The 14,859-nt window shown below is 52.3% G+C and overlaps 1 protein-coding gene across 1 annotated transcript; it reads left to right on the top strand.

Moving 5' to 3' along the window:
• Window positions 1-13,454: 13,454 nt before the first annotated feature.
• Window positions 13,455-14,567, top strand: FOXE1 (forkhead box E1). Its single transcript, XM_019649491.1, has one exon. It carries the CDS (start codon window positions 13,455-13,457, stop codon window positions 14,565-14,567), a length of 1,113 nt encoding a protein of 370 aa, XP_019505036.1.
• Window positions 14,568-14,859: the final 292 nt, after the last annotated feature.

Here is a 14,859-nt window from a genome sequence, read left to right as displayed (position 1 = left end):
TGCACTATTAATAAATGTCACTAGTAGTAAATTTTGTGTTACGTGTATTTTACCACAATAAAAAAAATACATTAAAAAAAGATTGATCAAAGACTAAGATGATAACCAATTAAGAGGAGCAGAGGACGTTACTGGGACGTAATTGGGAGGAGTTCATTATTGCCTCCAGTACTACATTTCTTCCAAGTATCCTAGCAGTTAAGGCAAAAGAAGAAATCTGGAAGGTTATCGGGTACTCTGTACATGTTTGGGGCTCTTTGTATATGAGGGTCTCCCTTTCATTTCATTTTGCGCACTCCCTGTACCACACACCCAGCAAGCGCAGGAGTGAAAGTGGGCGTCCTCTGGGAGGTGTGATTCAGTGAAGAAAGGGATTTGCTGTGGCTGGGACGGGCAAGTCAGAGCTCAGCTCCCTCCCCGCTGGAGCGCTCGGCCTCTGCTCTGAGCTTGTCATCAAACTGCTCCGGAAGAATAGCAGCTCCTGCCACTGCATGGCCTCGGCCTCGGCTGGTGGGTCTGAATGGCTGTTTGTTCAGCCTGAGCCTGGCAGAATCAGCCCTGACAGTGATGGCCGGGTGGGTATTATGTAAGGGGGGAGGAGGGGACCGGGCTTACCTGCCCATAGACAGACAAAGCAGATGATTTGACAGGCAAAAAAACAGCCAGCCTCTTCGCTTCCAGGCAGCCAAGGGGCTATTCAAAGCCGGGGGCCTGGAAGATTTTCATAAGGTGCTGACATACGAAGCCGGAATGCAGCAGAAACAAGGCAGAACTGAACACCCCATGCAGTGAGGCATGGCAGGTGACTCTCTGGGCATCCAAACTGGGCCTTCAGGAGCTTTGAATAGGCCCCACCCTTGAGAGAGAGAGACAGAGAGGGAGAGAGAGAGAGAGAGAGAGAGAGAGAGAGAGAGAGAGAGAGAGAGAGAGAGAGAGAGAACAAGTGCTTTGGGGGAGAAGACCCCAACTTTCAGCAAACCTCACCTTTGCCACCGCCTTTATTATTCAACTGTGGAAAACCCTCCAGGTCTTTGTCATGGGAGCATAGGACTCAAGTGCAGAGAGCCAGGAGTACTTGGCTCCTTGGTTAAGTGATCAAGCTGCCCCCATCAGGGGCTAATAGGGGCAGCAAAGGGACATGTCCTGACTGAAGGCCCAATGCATGCCAGGCACCACTAGGGGCTCCACCCTCAGGTACTCATTTCACCTTCACAGGAGCCCTATAAGGTAAGTACCTTGTTATCTCTACTTTGCACATGAGAAACAGTCTCCAAAATAGTAACTTGCCCAAAGTCACACAACTGGGAAACAGCAGAGCTAGGATTTAAATCCAGGTCTCCTCAGCACCCAATCCATGCCCTTTCTACCTAAGTGGAGCCAGTTCACAAGGCCCACAAGGCCCTGGAATCACACCATATTTTCCATCAAAGTGGCTTCGGCACTTTCTATCTATGTGACCCTAGTTGTATCCCTTCCCTTCTCAGGGCCTCCACGTCCCCATCTGCAAAGTGAGTTGCTTGTGAAAACTGAATGAGATGCTTGGCTGTTCACTGGTTAGGTGAGCATGCCTGAGTTTCATCACCCCATGTTTGCACTGTTCTCAAAAACCACCCTCACCCCCAAGGGAGGCTGCCAGACCTACAAGGATGACACTTTATCTGGTCTGCTCTCAGGACTCTGAAAGAGCACTTACTCTCTGCCCAGTGTCATGAGCAACTTGAGAGCAGAATTGCACCCGACATGTCTACCCCCCAAATAGCTAGCACAGAGCCCAGTATTTAGTAGGGACCCATAAGTACTGTTGAATGAATGAAAACATGAATGAATGGTTTGCCACGAGACACGTCACATGTTGTGATGAAAAGAACTGGCCATCAGAAGATCTGGTTCTAGGGCCGGCCGAGTGGTGCATTGGTTAAGAGCTGGCTTGGGACACCAGCTCTGAGCAGCAGGGCCCCGGTTTGGATCCCACATGAGGGCCAGTGACACTGCCCTCCACAGCTAAGATGCTGAACAACAGCTCAACCTGGAGCTGGGCTGCCATGAGTCGCCGGCGACGGCGTAGGCTGCACTCCCTGTGCAGTGGGCTGCCATAAGCTACCATGAGTGGCTGGCAGCCGGCATGAGCTGCCAGCAGCCGATGTGAGCTGCCAAGAGCCCAACATGGGCCAGTGAAGCAACATCCTCCACAATTAGACTGAATAACAAAAGGACAGCAACTTGTCTGTTCCCCTCCCCGAGTTCCCCCAATAAAATCTTAAAAAAAAAATCTGGGGCCGGCCGAGTGGCGCGATGTTTAAGAACTCGCTTGGGATGCCAGAGGGCCCCGGTTCGGATCCCATATATGAGGGCCAGTGACACTGCCCTCCACAGCTAAGATGCTGAACAACAGCTCAACCTGGAGCTGGGCTGCCATGAGTCGCCGGCGACGGCGTAGGCTGCACTCCCTGTGGCAGTGGGTTGCCATGGGCTACCGTGTGTGGCCAGCAGCCAGCGTGAGCGGCCAGCAGCCACAGTGAGCGGCCGTCCAGAAGCCGGCGACTGATCTGCCTCGCCTGGGAAGAGCGCAATGATGGTGCCAACTTGGGCCAGTGAAGCAACATCCTCCACAACTAGATTGAAGAACAAAACGACAGCAACTTGTCTGTTCCCCTTTCCCCAATTCCCCAGCACTGTTCCCATCCCCCCAATTCCCCAATAAAAATCTTTAAAAAAAAAATCTGATTCTGGCTTCACCACTAACTCATTATGTGGCCTTAGGCCACTCAATGGCCCCCTGGACCTCAGTGACCCCGTTTATAAAACAAGGGGAGTGAGTGGGTACTCTCTGTAAAACGGGACAGTTCTGAGAATTGATTAATGGCTCCTATTCAAAGCCTGATACAGGTACATTGCTTAACAAACTCCTCCATCCAGCAAAAGAACTAGAGTCTGACTATTGGTTTAAGAACCACTGCCTTGTTCTGAACAATAATTCTTTCCAGTCCCTTAATTTGATATTTATTCTGTCCACTTTCCCAACCCTTTGTTCTTTCATTTCTTCTTCACTCCAATTTTCCTATATCCAGCTCTACTTCAAAGCAACTTTAAGCTCAGATGGGTCAATTCTGCTAGCTACACCCAGCTAAGCCACACCCAAATTCCTGACCCATTGAAACTGTAAGATAATAAATGTTTGTTGTTTTAAGCCACTAATTTTGGGATAATTTGTTACATAGCAATAGATAATAATTATATTATTAGTCATGAGGGAAATACAAATTAAAGCTACAATGAGATACCACTATACACTCACTAAAAATTTAAAAGACTGAACATATCAAGTGTTGGTAAGGACATAAATCAACCAGAGCTCTTATATACTGCTAGTTGAAATGAAAGAAGTACAGCCACTTCGTGAAAATAGTTTGTTGATTTCTTAAAAATTTAAACATACACCTACCATGTGATCCAGACATTCCTCTCCTAGCTATTTACCCAAGAGAAATGAAAACATGTATACACAACTATTCATACCAGCCTTGTTTGTAATAGCCAAAAATGGAAACAACCCAAATGTCCATCAACAAGAGAATGGGTAAACAAATTGTGGTATGTCCATATAATGGAATACTACTTAGCAAAAAAGGAATTGACTATGATATCACAACATGGATGAGAATCAAAATAGTTATGCTGAGTGAAAGCAGTCACACAAAAAGAATACACTGTGTTATTCTATTTATATAAAATGCAAACTAGTTTATAGTGACATAAGTATATCAGGAATTGCCTACAGATATTGGGGGTGGGGAAGTTGAATCAATCACAAGGGGCATGAGAAAAATTTTAGGGGTGATGGGTATGTTAATTATCTTGATTGTGGTGAGTTCCAAGATGTCCATGGAGACAATTTGGTAGCGCTAAATAAAGAACCATAAAAATGTTCCTGGCTGGGCCGGCTGAGTGGCTCAGTTGGTTAAGAGCTCGCTCAAAGGTTTTGAGCTCTGAGCAACAGCAGTTTGAGTCCGGCCCAAGCTGAGCTGCTGCTGAACTGCCAACAGGTGGCAGGATGGCTCAGCTAAAAAAAAAAAAAAATGTCCCTGGCTTCATACATCTCACTCTTAGGAATTTGTCTTAAGAATATTTCAAAATAAGTAAAAAGCTCTTTGTACAAACACATTTATAGCAGCATCACTTTTGTCAAAGACACTGGAAATTACCTAATCGCCCAGCTATCATGAAAGGGTTAAACCAAGATTACACCTTTTCATTCACAATTACAGGTGAAAAATGGGAAATAAAGGGCAACATGTAGTTATATTTACAAAACAATGCACTGTGTATAAAGACTACAGGGTTGTACATATACTATGGTTACACCTATGTAAACATACAGATGTGTGTGTGAGCAAGAATACAAAGGAGAAAAAAAATAGAACATAGAGAAACATAGTAGATGAATGATAGGTAATTGGCATGTGGGTAACTTTTTTCTTTCTGTTTTGTCACCTGTAATGTTATGATGTTTTCATAACAGTTTTTAAAATGGCTTCTTGTTGGTTTTGGCTCAGTCTCCCAACCCGGTGATTATTCCATGTCTTGTATCTGTCAGCTACCAGAATCAGCACCTTAGCGTGGTCAGCCACAAGCACAATCAGCTTGCCTTCTATGTTTCCTTTTAAATCATTGATAAAACGCTGAACATGCTAGGCTGTGGTGGGCAGGATACACACTTTTCTTCTCTTGGTGAAAATCTTCCATCACTGTTAGCCTGTTGAGGTTTTTTCAATACCATATATGACAGAAACCTGTTCCCAAGGGAAGAGTACTAGGTGGCTCGCTAAGTGAATCTGGAGAAGGAGGTGGAGCTTGGACCATTTTACTCATTCATTGGGTAAAGCCAATGTCAATCATCTCTGGCAAGCAAATGCCCTGACACTCAGAGACAGTTCTACAAGCTACATATAGGAAATAGTAGGTGGTCTATGAGAAAGCTAGGACTTCGAAAAAAGAAGTGCTAGACGTCTTGCAAGATGTCCTTGGAGACAATTTGGTAGCACTCCATTAAGAGCCATAAAAATATTTCTGGCGGGCCAGCCGAGTGGAACATTGGTCAAGAATTGGCTTGGGACGCCAGCTCTGAGCAGCAGGGCCCAGGTTTGGATCTCACATGAGGGCCAGTGACACTGCCCTCCACAGCTAAGATGGTGAACAATAGCTCTACCTGGAGTTGGGCTGCCGAGAGCTGCCTGCGATGGCGTAGACTGCAGCCCCTGATGCAGTGGGCTGCCATAAGCTACCATGAGTGGCTGGCAGCCAGCGTGAGCGGCCAGCGGCTGATGTGAGCTGCCAAGAGTCCAACATGGGCCAGTGAAGCAACATCCTCCACAATTAGACTGAATAACAAAAGGACAGCAACTTGTCTATTCCCCATCTCCAGATTCCCCAGCACTGTTCCCCTCCCCCAATTCCCCCAATAAAATGTTAAAAAAAAATGTTCCTGGCCCCATAAATCTCACTCGTTGGAATTTGTCTTAAGGATATTTCAAAACAAATAAAAAGCTCTTTATACAAACACATTCATAGCAGCATCACCTATACCAAAGATATTGGAAACCACCTAATTGCCCAGCTGCTGTGAATGAATAGAGGCTTCACTATTGTTATTCTACTGACCCAGAGCTAAGTTCCAGCAGTCTGTTTGGTCCCACCACCTGGAGCCAATTTGGCCTGGCCAGGGCTCAGAGACATAGAGGAGCCACCTATACCACTCACGGAGGGTAAAGCTCCCTAAAGGGACCCCAGCAGCTGTCGCTCACTTCTTCCCCACTCCTGGAGTATCCGGAGGGAAGCACAGAACCCCTAACCCACCCTATGGCCGCTGGAGTCCCACGCTACTGGGTAGTAGCATGTGGATGGCTTCAGGACTGAAGAGTATGCCTCCGACTAGGCCCAGCCCTCCTGCCAAAAAGTTGAGCCAGATCTTCCTAGGCAGAAATCAGGGCTGCATGCAGACCCAAGGCCTAAGTTTCTAGGGAGTGAGGCTGACCCTATACAGACCCTCAGACCCCATTAAAGCAGGGCATGGTGGCCAAACTGTCCTTCTAAGATAGCCCTAGATTCATCCCAGAGGCCTCTGTACCTTGGGTAAAAGATGTTATTCTGAATCTGAACCTTCCCTTATGCCATTTATCACCTGGGACATCCCTGCTTCAGGGCCGTTTTGCAGCTGCCCACCTGCCTAGACAGCATATCCAGTCATCATGCCTTCTAAGTCCAGTTCTCTGCCTGTTCTCCTGGATGTACCCCCCAATGCCCAGGTAGTGACAAGTCTGAGACTTGCCCCCAGGTCTCCTGATACGTTAGTGTATTTAATGTATGTAAAGTGCTTAAAAGTGTCTGCACATTGAAGAGTTTTGTATGTTTTGCAATTAATTTTAGTAACCTTCACCATTCTCTTATGACAACAGTATTATCCCCATTTTATAGATTGAATAGTTGAGGATCAGGGTGGATAAGTGGCCAAAGGTCACACAGCTAGGAAGAGGCAGAGAAAGAAACTGACCTAGGACTGGGTGACTCTTAAGTAACTGGGTCTCACAGCAGGGCCACATTGTGCCTTGTGCCAATCCCTGTGCTGGTGACTCAAGTGTCCAACTGCATGAAGCCACAATTCCTGCCATTGAGGAGCTACCAGAGAAGAACAGAGAGTCACATAACCAAATGATTATACCACAAAATGTGTGACAAGTGCCAAAATCCAAACTCGCTGGGGCTTGCTCACAGAGGGAGTGTTCGACCTACCTAGGCAGATCAGGGAGGACTTCCCAGAAGAGGAGACATTTGAGCTAAGGTGGGGAAGGTGCCAGTTTTCTCAGGCTGAGGGTATGAACTTATGCAAGAGAATCAGAGACCACTTGGTGGGGAACCCTCTGAAGCTGGGGACAGGGAAGACTAAGGGTGGGAAGAGAGGTGGGACAAGGCTGTATTGCATAGGGAGGGCGCTGAACTGCCAGCCCAAGGAAAGTGCACTTAATCTAGCCTTGGATGGAGGGGAGCCATTGAGGGTCTCTGAACAGCCTCGTGGCCCAGTTTGTACAGAGGCGGACTGTGGGAGCATCCTGCTGGGGAGGACTGTTTGCAGCCTTAGACTTGTCTAGAAGGTGGGCACAGTCACCTCTCCCCGGGCTTGGCTCAGCAGAGTTTAGCCAAGTGGTCCTGGAGGTGTTTAGGCAGAAAGGCTGGGGATCAGGACTCCCACTTTCTCCAGTGTCCTCTTGGGTGGACATCGGTCTGTTCCAGCCTTGCCACTGTCCACAGCAGCCTCCGAGAAGGAAGGTGGGCCTTGGCTGGAGTGAGCAGCCTGCTCCCTTCCCACCAGCAGGCTCTCTTTGGGAGTGACTCTGGGGTGACATGCTCAGAAAGGGAGGACCTGTGCAGGCTTATTCATACACAGAGGTGAAAAGACTGATGGTGAGACCCAGAGACACACACATACACACACTCAGGCCTCGAGAAAGAGGAAGAGAAAGGAGACCCCAAAAGGCCCACAGGAAAGGGGCCAAAGGAGAGCTGAGCCTCCCTACCGCGCTTCTAGGGTACAAGTGTCTTCCAGCTCCTGGCGCCATGGATGCTGAGCAACCAGCCAGCCTGGCTGGGGTCATCAGGGGAACCGCCTGAGCCACCGTTCCAAGCTCTAACAGACCCCATCCCCATCTTGGCCCCCGACCCCGGGAGCCAGGACAAAACTTCAGGGCCAGCTGCCCAGATGGCCGCAGGGACAGTCAGAGGAGGCGACAGGATCCCAAAGGGCTGGGCTCCACGCCAACCTTGGCCTGGGGAGAGGGGACAAGTCACTGTCTACCTCTACCTCGGGTGGTTGAACTAGAACCCACTTAGTCTAGTGCATTTCCCCTTTTAGGGACAAAGGGGAGTAAATCATTGGCCCTTTTGAGATCGTCTTGCAAACCATGAACTCTATCGCCCGAAATGAATACCCGCGATCTTCGGTGCAAATTCCGGGCTTCTCAGAGTCCCAAAGGTGTGCAGAGCTTGGAAAACCCAAGAAGCCTGAACATCCGGCTATCTCAGAGGGCTGTCCCCTGACTGAGCCCACTGTCCCAAAGTCTAACCGACATGAGCCAGTCCGCTGGGCTGGGAGGACCTGGAGTCCCACACTCTCCGCCACCTGCGCCCGGGGGTGGAGTCCACCCGCTACCGCCACCGCCAACGCCGAGCTCTCTCGAGCCTGGTAGCCAGGCTCAGTCTGAGCGGAAGAGGGTCGTGCCTTACGCTCCTGGGTCCCCAGCTATGGAATGCACGCTGAACGAAGGAGAAAGCTAACCTGAGGGAGGGGCAAGGCGAAGGCACCAGTTCAGGCTGGGCTCTGTCCCCGACTCGCTGTATGCGGGACAAGTCCGCACTCTCTCAGAGCCCGCTTGCCATTTTCCCCACCTCGGTGGAGCTCTTGGAGGTCCGAGCCGGCCCCTGAGCTCCCTGCTCCCCGCTCTGGGGACTTGCTGGCAGGGTTGGGAGAGGGCTCTGCAGAAGGGATTGAGAGCAGAGAAAAGGGCTAGGTGCTTCCTCAATGTGAGCCGGGAGGCTGGTGGCGGGAAGCAGAAGGCTCCCCTCTTTGGGCCCCAGTTCCTCCGTCCGATCTCCATGGTGATGATAATTCCCCGTTCACGGTGTTTAAGTGAACCAATGGCAAAAAAGCGCTCAAAGTTACCCCGACAGAGCTCCCGGGATCCCCGCGCCACGCTGGGAGCAGAAAGAGGCCACACCGGCGCGCGCCTTTAAAACTGAACCCTTCCCTCCTCCGCTAGGCCGCAGAAAACGTTTTACTTTAATCAACTGCTACTTCTTCCAGGGTGAGTATCTCATCTCCACCCATGTGTGGGAATGACCTCAATTTTCCCCCGGCAGCTTGTCTTTTTAAAACATCCAAGTTTCACCCTGAAAACTATTTTAAAAACAAAGAAACCGATCACTTGTCTGCGATGCGCCCCACGCCAACCTCTCGACTCCCTGGAAGAGGGAGGACCGGTTGGGGATCCCCACTTAACAGATGGGGAAACTGAGGCCTAAGAAGGGCAGAGGATGCATCAAGGCTGCTGGGCCGGTAACGCGCTAGCTCCAATCGGATCCCTCACTCCGTGGTGCTGCTGCAATCGCAGGCAGTGCTGTGTGACACGGGATCCCCTTTGTGACAGGATATTGCTCTGATGCTCTCTGAGGCCATACAGCCACTGACCTTGACTGACTGTCCCAGAGTAACCCAAACAGTCACTGTGTTGCCACTATACCAAAATTCTTGGATCTGAGTTGCGAGTATTGGGGCCTGGAGTTTCCATCATCACTCAGTAAGGACAGTGACACAGGCCAGGCCATTAAAGCTACTAACTAGGCTCTGAGAACTCAGGAAAAGAGGAGAGGCGGCCAGAGCCAGGAGTTAAGGAGCCCCAAGACCTGAATTTCCCTTTCTGCGCAGAACCTCCTCTGCAAGCCTTTAAGCCAGTTCCTTGGCAGTCTGGGCCTAGTTTCCTTCCAGCTCTAATTTCCAAGGTTTCCTTAAGGAGAAGAGCTAGCTAGCTGGTTACCTCTGCATCTGCACGAAGGGGCATCTGGGTCAAAGGATAGCGAGGAATTTTCCGTGACTCCTTGGATCACCTCCTTTATATTTACAAACTCTCCCAAGGCACTTCAGATTTCAGGAAAGAAGTTAATAGGGGAAAAGTGGCCCGTCATCTACAGATCACCAGCACTCCTCTCCTTCCTCCCCCAAACGCACATAAAATAGCCTGCGTGGGGGCAGCTTTTCCCAAAGAGTGCTGGGGATACACACTCAGGGCTGAAGGCAGTCAAAACACAGATGGAAGTCACCCAGCACCCACCCACATTAATGCTAACCCACCCCTGCTGGACTAGGAGAATGATTTCCAAGGGGCTGGAACCCACTAGGTAGCTTTCAAATGGTTTTCAATTGCGTCTGTTACCCCTACAAACGTTAAGAAGCAAGGCGCCAGAGAACTCGGGAAGACTCGACCAGAGAAAAGCAAAATGCCTAGGCACCAAAGAGTTCTTTATGTATAGTTTTGATCAAACCGGGTGAAATGTCCCAGTTCACTCACTAAATCCTTTCATTCAAATTTTGCATCGTGGATTCATAGAATCTTCAAAGTACAGAATTTTGAAATGTATAATTAGGATAAAACACTTATACGCTAGAATCTTTAGGATCCTTTTTTCACAAAAATCTTAGAACCTTAGGAATTCTAATCTCAGGATATTATCTCTTGGTCTGGTGCCCAGCTGCTCCCTAGCAGCAAAGACTGAGGAAGAGGAACCAGAATTCCCAAAGAATGGGTTCACAGAAAAGAAACATTGAGGATTCAGAAATGCTGAGGCATGGAGGTTTCTAACCATAGTCGCCGGAGTTTTAAATGTAGAGAAAAATAAAGTCATGGAACTGAATCAAATACATGACCAATCAAAGTCACAGGTCATGAATTTTATAAGAATTGTTAGAATTAGACTGAGTTATAGAAACAGTGGATCCAGTACTAAGATTTGGGGATTAAGGAAGAAGAGAGTTGTGGATTTATAGGACCCAAATATTCCAATCAGACATTCTAGACAGAAATTCAAATTAATATACTGGGGGTGCCAAAAATACACATGACTTGTATTCATCTTTTGTTATCGATATATATTGAGTATTACAATTTTAATACATTTTTTCCTTTCTTAAAATTTGTATACATTTTTTTTGCATCCTCTATATCTTAGAACTGCAAAAATAGCTAAAAACTTGAGAAGCTGCAGCTCCCAGTAGTGGTATCATATTTTTAGGTGCAAAACCTTAGTCCCAGCATCTTAAAAAATGAGGAATACGCTTTGATACTTTGACCAGAACCTTAAAGTAACAGGAATATAGTCATAGTCAAAGAATTTATACTTCTGGTCATGGAATCCTAGAATTACAGGATCACGTTCTTTGATTTGTGGAATCATGTTAGGATAAGTGGTCCAAAATTTAAAATTTGTAAATCTTAACTTAGTATCTTGGAAATACAGAGAACCACAAAATCAAATATTAAAAGATTGCTATTATGTAACCTGGTTAAAACAAAAAACAATTTTTAACTTGTTTTTTCCCCAGATGTAACCTGGATTTTTCGCATCTTCGTTACTTTGAAAGGACACTGGATGGTTTGTTGAGTGAAAAGCCCTTCTCCATTCGTTCTAGCACGCATCCGCTGAGCAAGGTCTTCAGGCAAACCGTTCAATCGCTTCCACACTCGGGTCGGCGGATCGAGGATCTGGGCTTTTTGCCTCTTTCTTCCGAAGGCAATTGCCCGATGCTTGGCGGAGCTGAGCCTGCCCCCAGCTCACCGCCACGAAGGACGCAACTAAAATCCCCCAAGGCTGCGCGGCCCCTGTTCCCCCGACTATTTCCGCTCCGTTCCGCCCTGCACCCGCAGCCCCGCGGAAAGCTATGTGCCGGCTGGAGCGTCTACAAGCAGTCGGCACCAAGGCCTGGAATCCTAAAGGTAGAAGTGGCCTCCAAGATCCGGACATGCCCTCCTGCCCTCAATTCATACAGCAGAAAACTGAGGTCCTGCGACGCGGAAGGTCTCCCCGTGAAAGGCCACAAAACGAACCCAGGCCGGCGGGGCTGTCGCCGCAGGCAGTCTCGGTGAGGCTTGAGTCCCGCCTTCAGGCCCTGGTAGGAAACAAACTCAGAAACCGGACACCCGCGAAGCAAACGGGTCCCGTCTGCCCGCCCCTTCTCCCGGAGACGCGCCCACCCGAAGCACCCCACCCTCCGTCCTGCCATCATCTCTCGCAGCCCTCACTCCCTGCTAAGGGAAGAGGCGGCTCGGCTGTCCCCCGGATCTTGGGAGCCACTCAGGAGGAGGAGGTGACCGCGAGAGGGCCGAAGCCTAGCCTTCATCCTAGCCTTCATCCTCGTTAAGCTGTGCGCGCCTCTCCATCATACAAACAGAGAGGGAGGGGTCCCGAGTCATCCAAAGACCGATGATTGCAGTCGGAGGCGGCCTTTCCTTACATACCGTCAACGGAAGGACTCCAGAGATGCAAACCCTCCGTACAGTCGAGGAACCGGACCCAAAGAGGGAAAGTGGCTGCCTCCAGCACAAAGCCGGGAAGCGCAGTCTAAACAGACTCAGGTGTGAGGCTCCGCTACGCGGCGAAGTCTCTGTGTGACTATGGCAAGTCACCTCCCCTATCGGACCTAGGTATCCTCATGAAAGATGAGGGACTGGATGGGGAATGGGCAGGCCAGCCTTGACTGGGGTTTGGAAATCATCCTTGAAAGACCTTTGGAACCAGTCACCTGGCAAGTCTTTTTTCCCTTCCACGTCCCCCACCCCACAAGCACCAAGTGTTCCCTCTACCAGTTCTCACCTCCGGACAAAAAGTGAAGCAAGCCCTTCCTTTCCCCTGCGGGGCCCAGCCCTCCACAGAGGCTGGAAAAGACCGGAAGCGCTGAGTTCGGGCGCAAAAGTCTCCGGAGACAGTCCCTGGCCTCTCCCGGCCTCAGTCTCCCCGTGGGCGCGCAGAGGAGGCCGGCCCGGGGGATCTCCAAGCGCCCTCCCCGTTCTGACGTTGTGGGACTCCCGCCCGCCGCCACAGCTGCTCCTACCTGGGGAGGTGCGTCGGGGCTCAGGGGGCGGGCAGTCGGGGGGCGGGCGGGGAACCGGCGCCGCCCCAAGCTTGCTGGCGCCTTTAAGGAGGAGAAGCGGGCGGAGGGAGGAGCTGGCCTGGGTTATGTGCAGGGGAGCGCCTCGCCAGTGGTCTCGGTGGTGGAGGCCAACGCTGCAAAGAGGGAGTCGCCGGCCGCCCCGCCTGGCCCGCGCCGCGACCTAGCGGCCGGCGTCTCGCCTGCTTGCCCTCCGCAGCCTGGGCGGCAGGAGCGCAACTTAGGCGGCCCTCACCAGAGTGCCCACGCCGTCAATAACTGCTCTCTCTTCTGGCCTTCGGACCCGCCACCTCCTCTGCGCGCACGACTTCGACGGTTATACTCAGATCAGCGGAAAGCCCAGACCAGCTGCAGGTGCCTCAGCCCCAGGACCTCTTCCAGACCCATTCACCGCCTGGCACCAGGGCGCAGAGGACCCTTCAGCACACGACGGGGACCCAGTCCCGGTCCCAACGCCACTACCGGCGCCTGGCCTCGAGCTCCAGAACACGAGCAGAGCCGTCGGTGGGCGGGACACTCCTAAGCCTCCATCCGCAGTGAGCCAGCCCGGAAATCACGGGCGCCAAGTCTCCAGCGCGCTCCCGCCGGGGAAGCTGTGCTCCTGGTGCCAGCCCGCGAGGACCCCCTGAGCTCTCCGCAGAGGGGCCCAGCGTCCATTCCCGTGACCCTGTGTGCCAGGCCCCGTAGCTCTCAGACTCGCCCCCATCCTCGACAGCAGCGGGCGGCGGGGACGCGGGACGGCTGCACCATGACGGCCGAGAGCGGGCCGCCTCCGCCACCGCAGCCAGAGGCACTGGCGGCGGTGAAGGAGGAGCGAGGTGAGGCAGGGGCCGGGGTCCCCGCAGAGGCGGCGGGCCGCGGGGCAGGCGGGCGGCGGAGGAAGCGCCCCCTGCAGCGCGGGAAGCCGCCCTACAGCTACATTGCGCTCATCGCCATGGCCATCGCGCACGCGCCAGAGCGCCGCCTCACGCTGGGCGGCATCTACAAGTTCATCACTGAGCGTTTCCCCTTCTACCGCGACAACCCCAAAAAGTGGCAGAACAGCATCCGCCACAACCTCACGCTCAACGACTGCTTCCTCAAGATCCCGCGGGAGGCTGGCCGCCCGGGCAAGGGCAACTACTGGGCGCTCGACCCTAATGCCGAGGACATGTTCGAGAGCGGAAGCTTCCTGCGCCGCCGCAAGCGCTTCAAGCGCTCGGACCTTTCCACTTACCCGGCCTACATGCACGACGCCGCCGCCGCCGCCGCCGCTGCCGCCGCCGCCGCTGCCGCCATCTTCCCGGGCGCGGTGCCCGCTGCGCGCCCGCCTTACCCGGGCGCCGTCTATGCAGGTTATGCTCCGCCATCGCTCGCCGCGCCGCCCCCGGTCTACTACCCCGCTGCGTCGCCAGGCCCGTGTCGCGTCTTTGGCCTGCTGCCTGAGCGACCGCTTACCCCGGAACTGGGGCCCGCGCCGTCGGGGCCCGCGGGTTCCTGCGCATTTGCTTCGGCTGGTGCTTCTGCCACTACCACCGGCTACCAGCCCGCCGGATGTGCCGGGGCCCGACCTGCCAACCCTTCGGTCTATGCGGCCGCCTACGCAGGCCCCGACGGCGCTTACCCTCAAGGGGCCGGCAGCGCCCTCTTCGCGGCGGCGGGCCGCTTGGCTGGGCCTGCCTCGCCCCCCGCCGGTGGCAGCAGTGGCGGCGTCGAGACGGCAGTGGACTTCTATGGGCGCACATCGCCAGGCCAGTTCGGAGCGCTGGGGCCTTGCTACAATCCTGGTGGGCAGCTCGGAGGGGGCACTACAGGCGCCTACCATGCTCGCCATGCGGCCGCCTATCCCGGCGGGGTGGATCGTTTCGTGTCTGCCATGTGAGCCGGGCAGATGGTCGAAAATTCATAGATGCCTCGCCTGTTTACACGAACAAAGTATCCCTGAGACCTAGAGAGGACTGACTTGAAAGCCTCATGGAAGGGACCCAGCGGGCAGGAGACGCGCCGCGCGTCTCCTGTTTCACCGCGTACACACCTGGTTCGCTTTGTAAATGGGAGGAAGTGGGGAGAGGCTGCTGTGGCCCACGGATTAAGACAAAGGACCCTGAGAGGGGGAGCTCCAAAGAACATGCCTTTCTGACATTCTACCTGAGAGGGTCCTAGGCGATAAAGGG

This window comes from Hipposideros armiger, unplaced genomic scaffold (assembly GCF_001890085.2).
Source record: "Hipposideros armiger isolate ML-2016 unplaced genomic scaffold, ASM189008v1 scaffold_133, whole genome shotgun sequence".
In the NCBI taxonomy this organism is placed as follows: Eukaryota; Metazoa; Chordata; class Mammalia; order Chiroptera; family Hipposideridae; genus Hipposideros; species Hipposideros armiger.
This window is presented reverse-complemented; position numbering and strand designations above follow the sequence as displayed.

Coding starts and splice junctions, on each gene's coding strand:
- FOXE1 (XM_019649491.1), top strand. CDS start 13,455: ATGACGGCCGAGAGCGGGCCGCCTCCGCCACCGCAGCCAGAGGCACTG.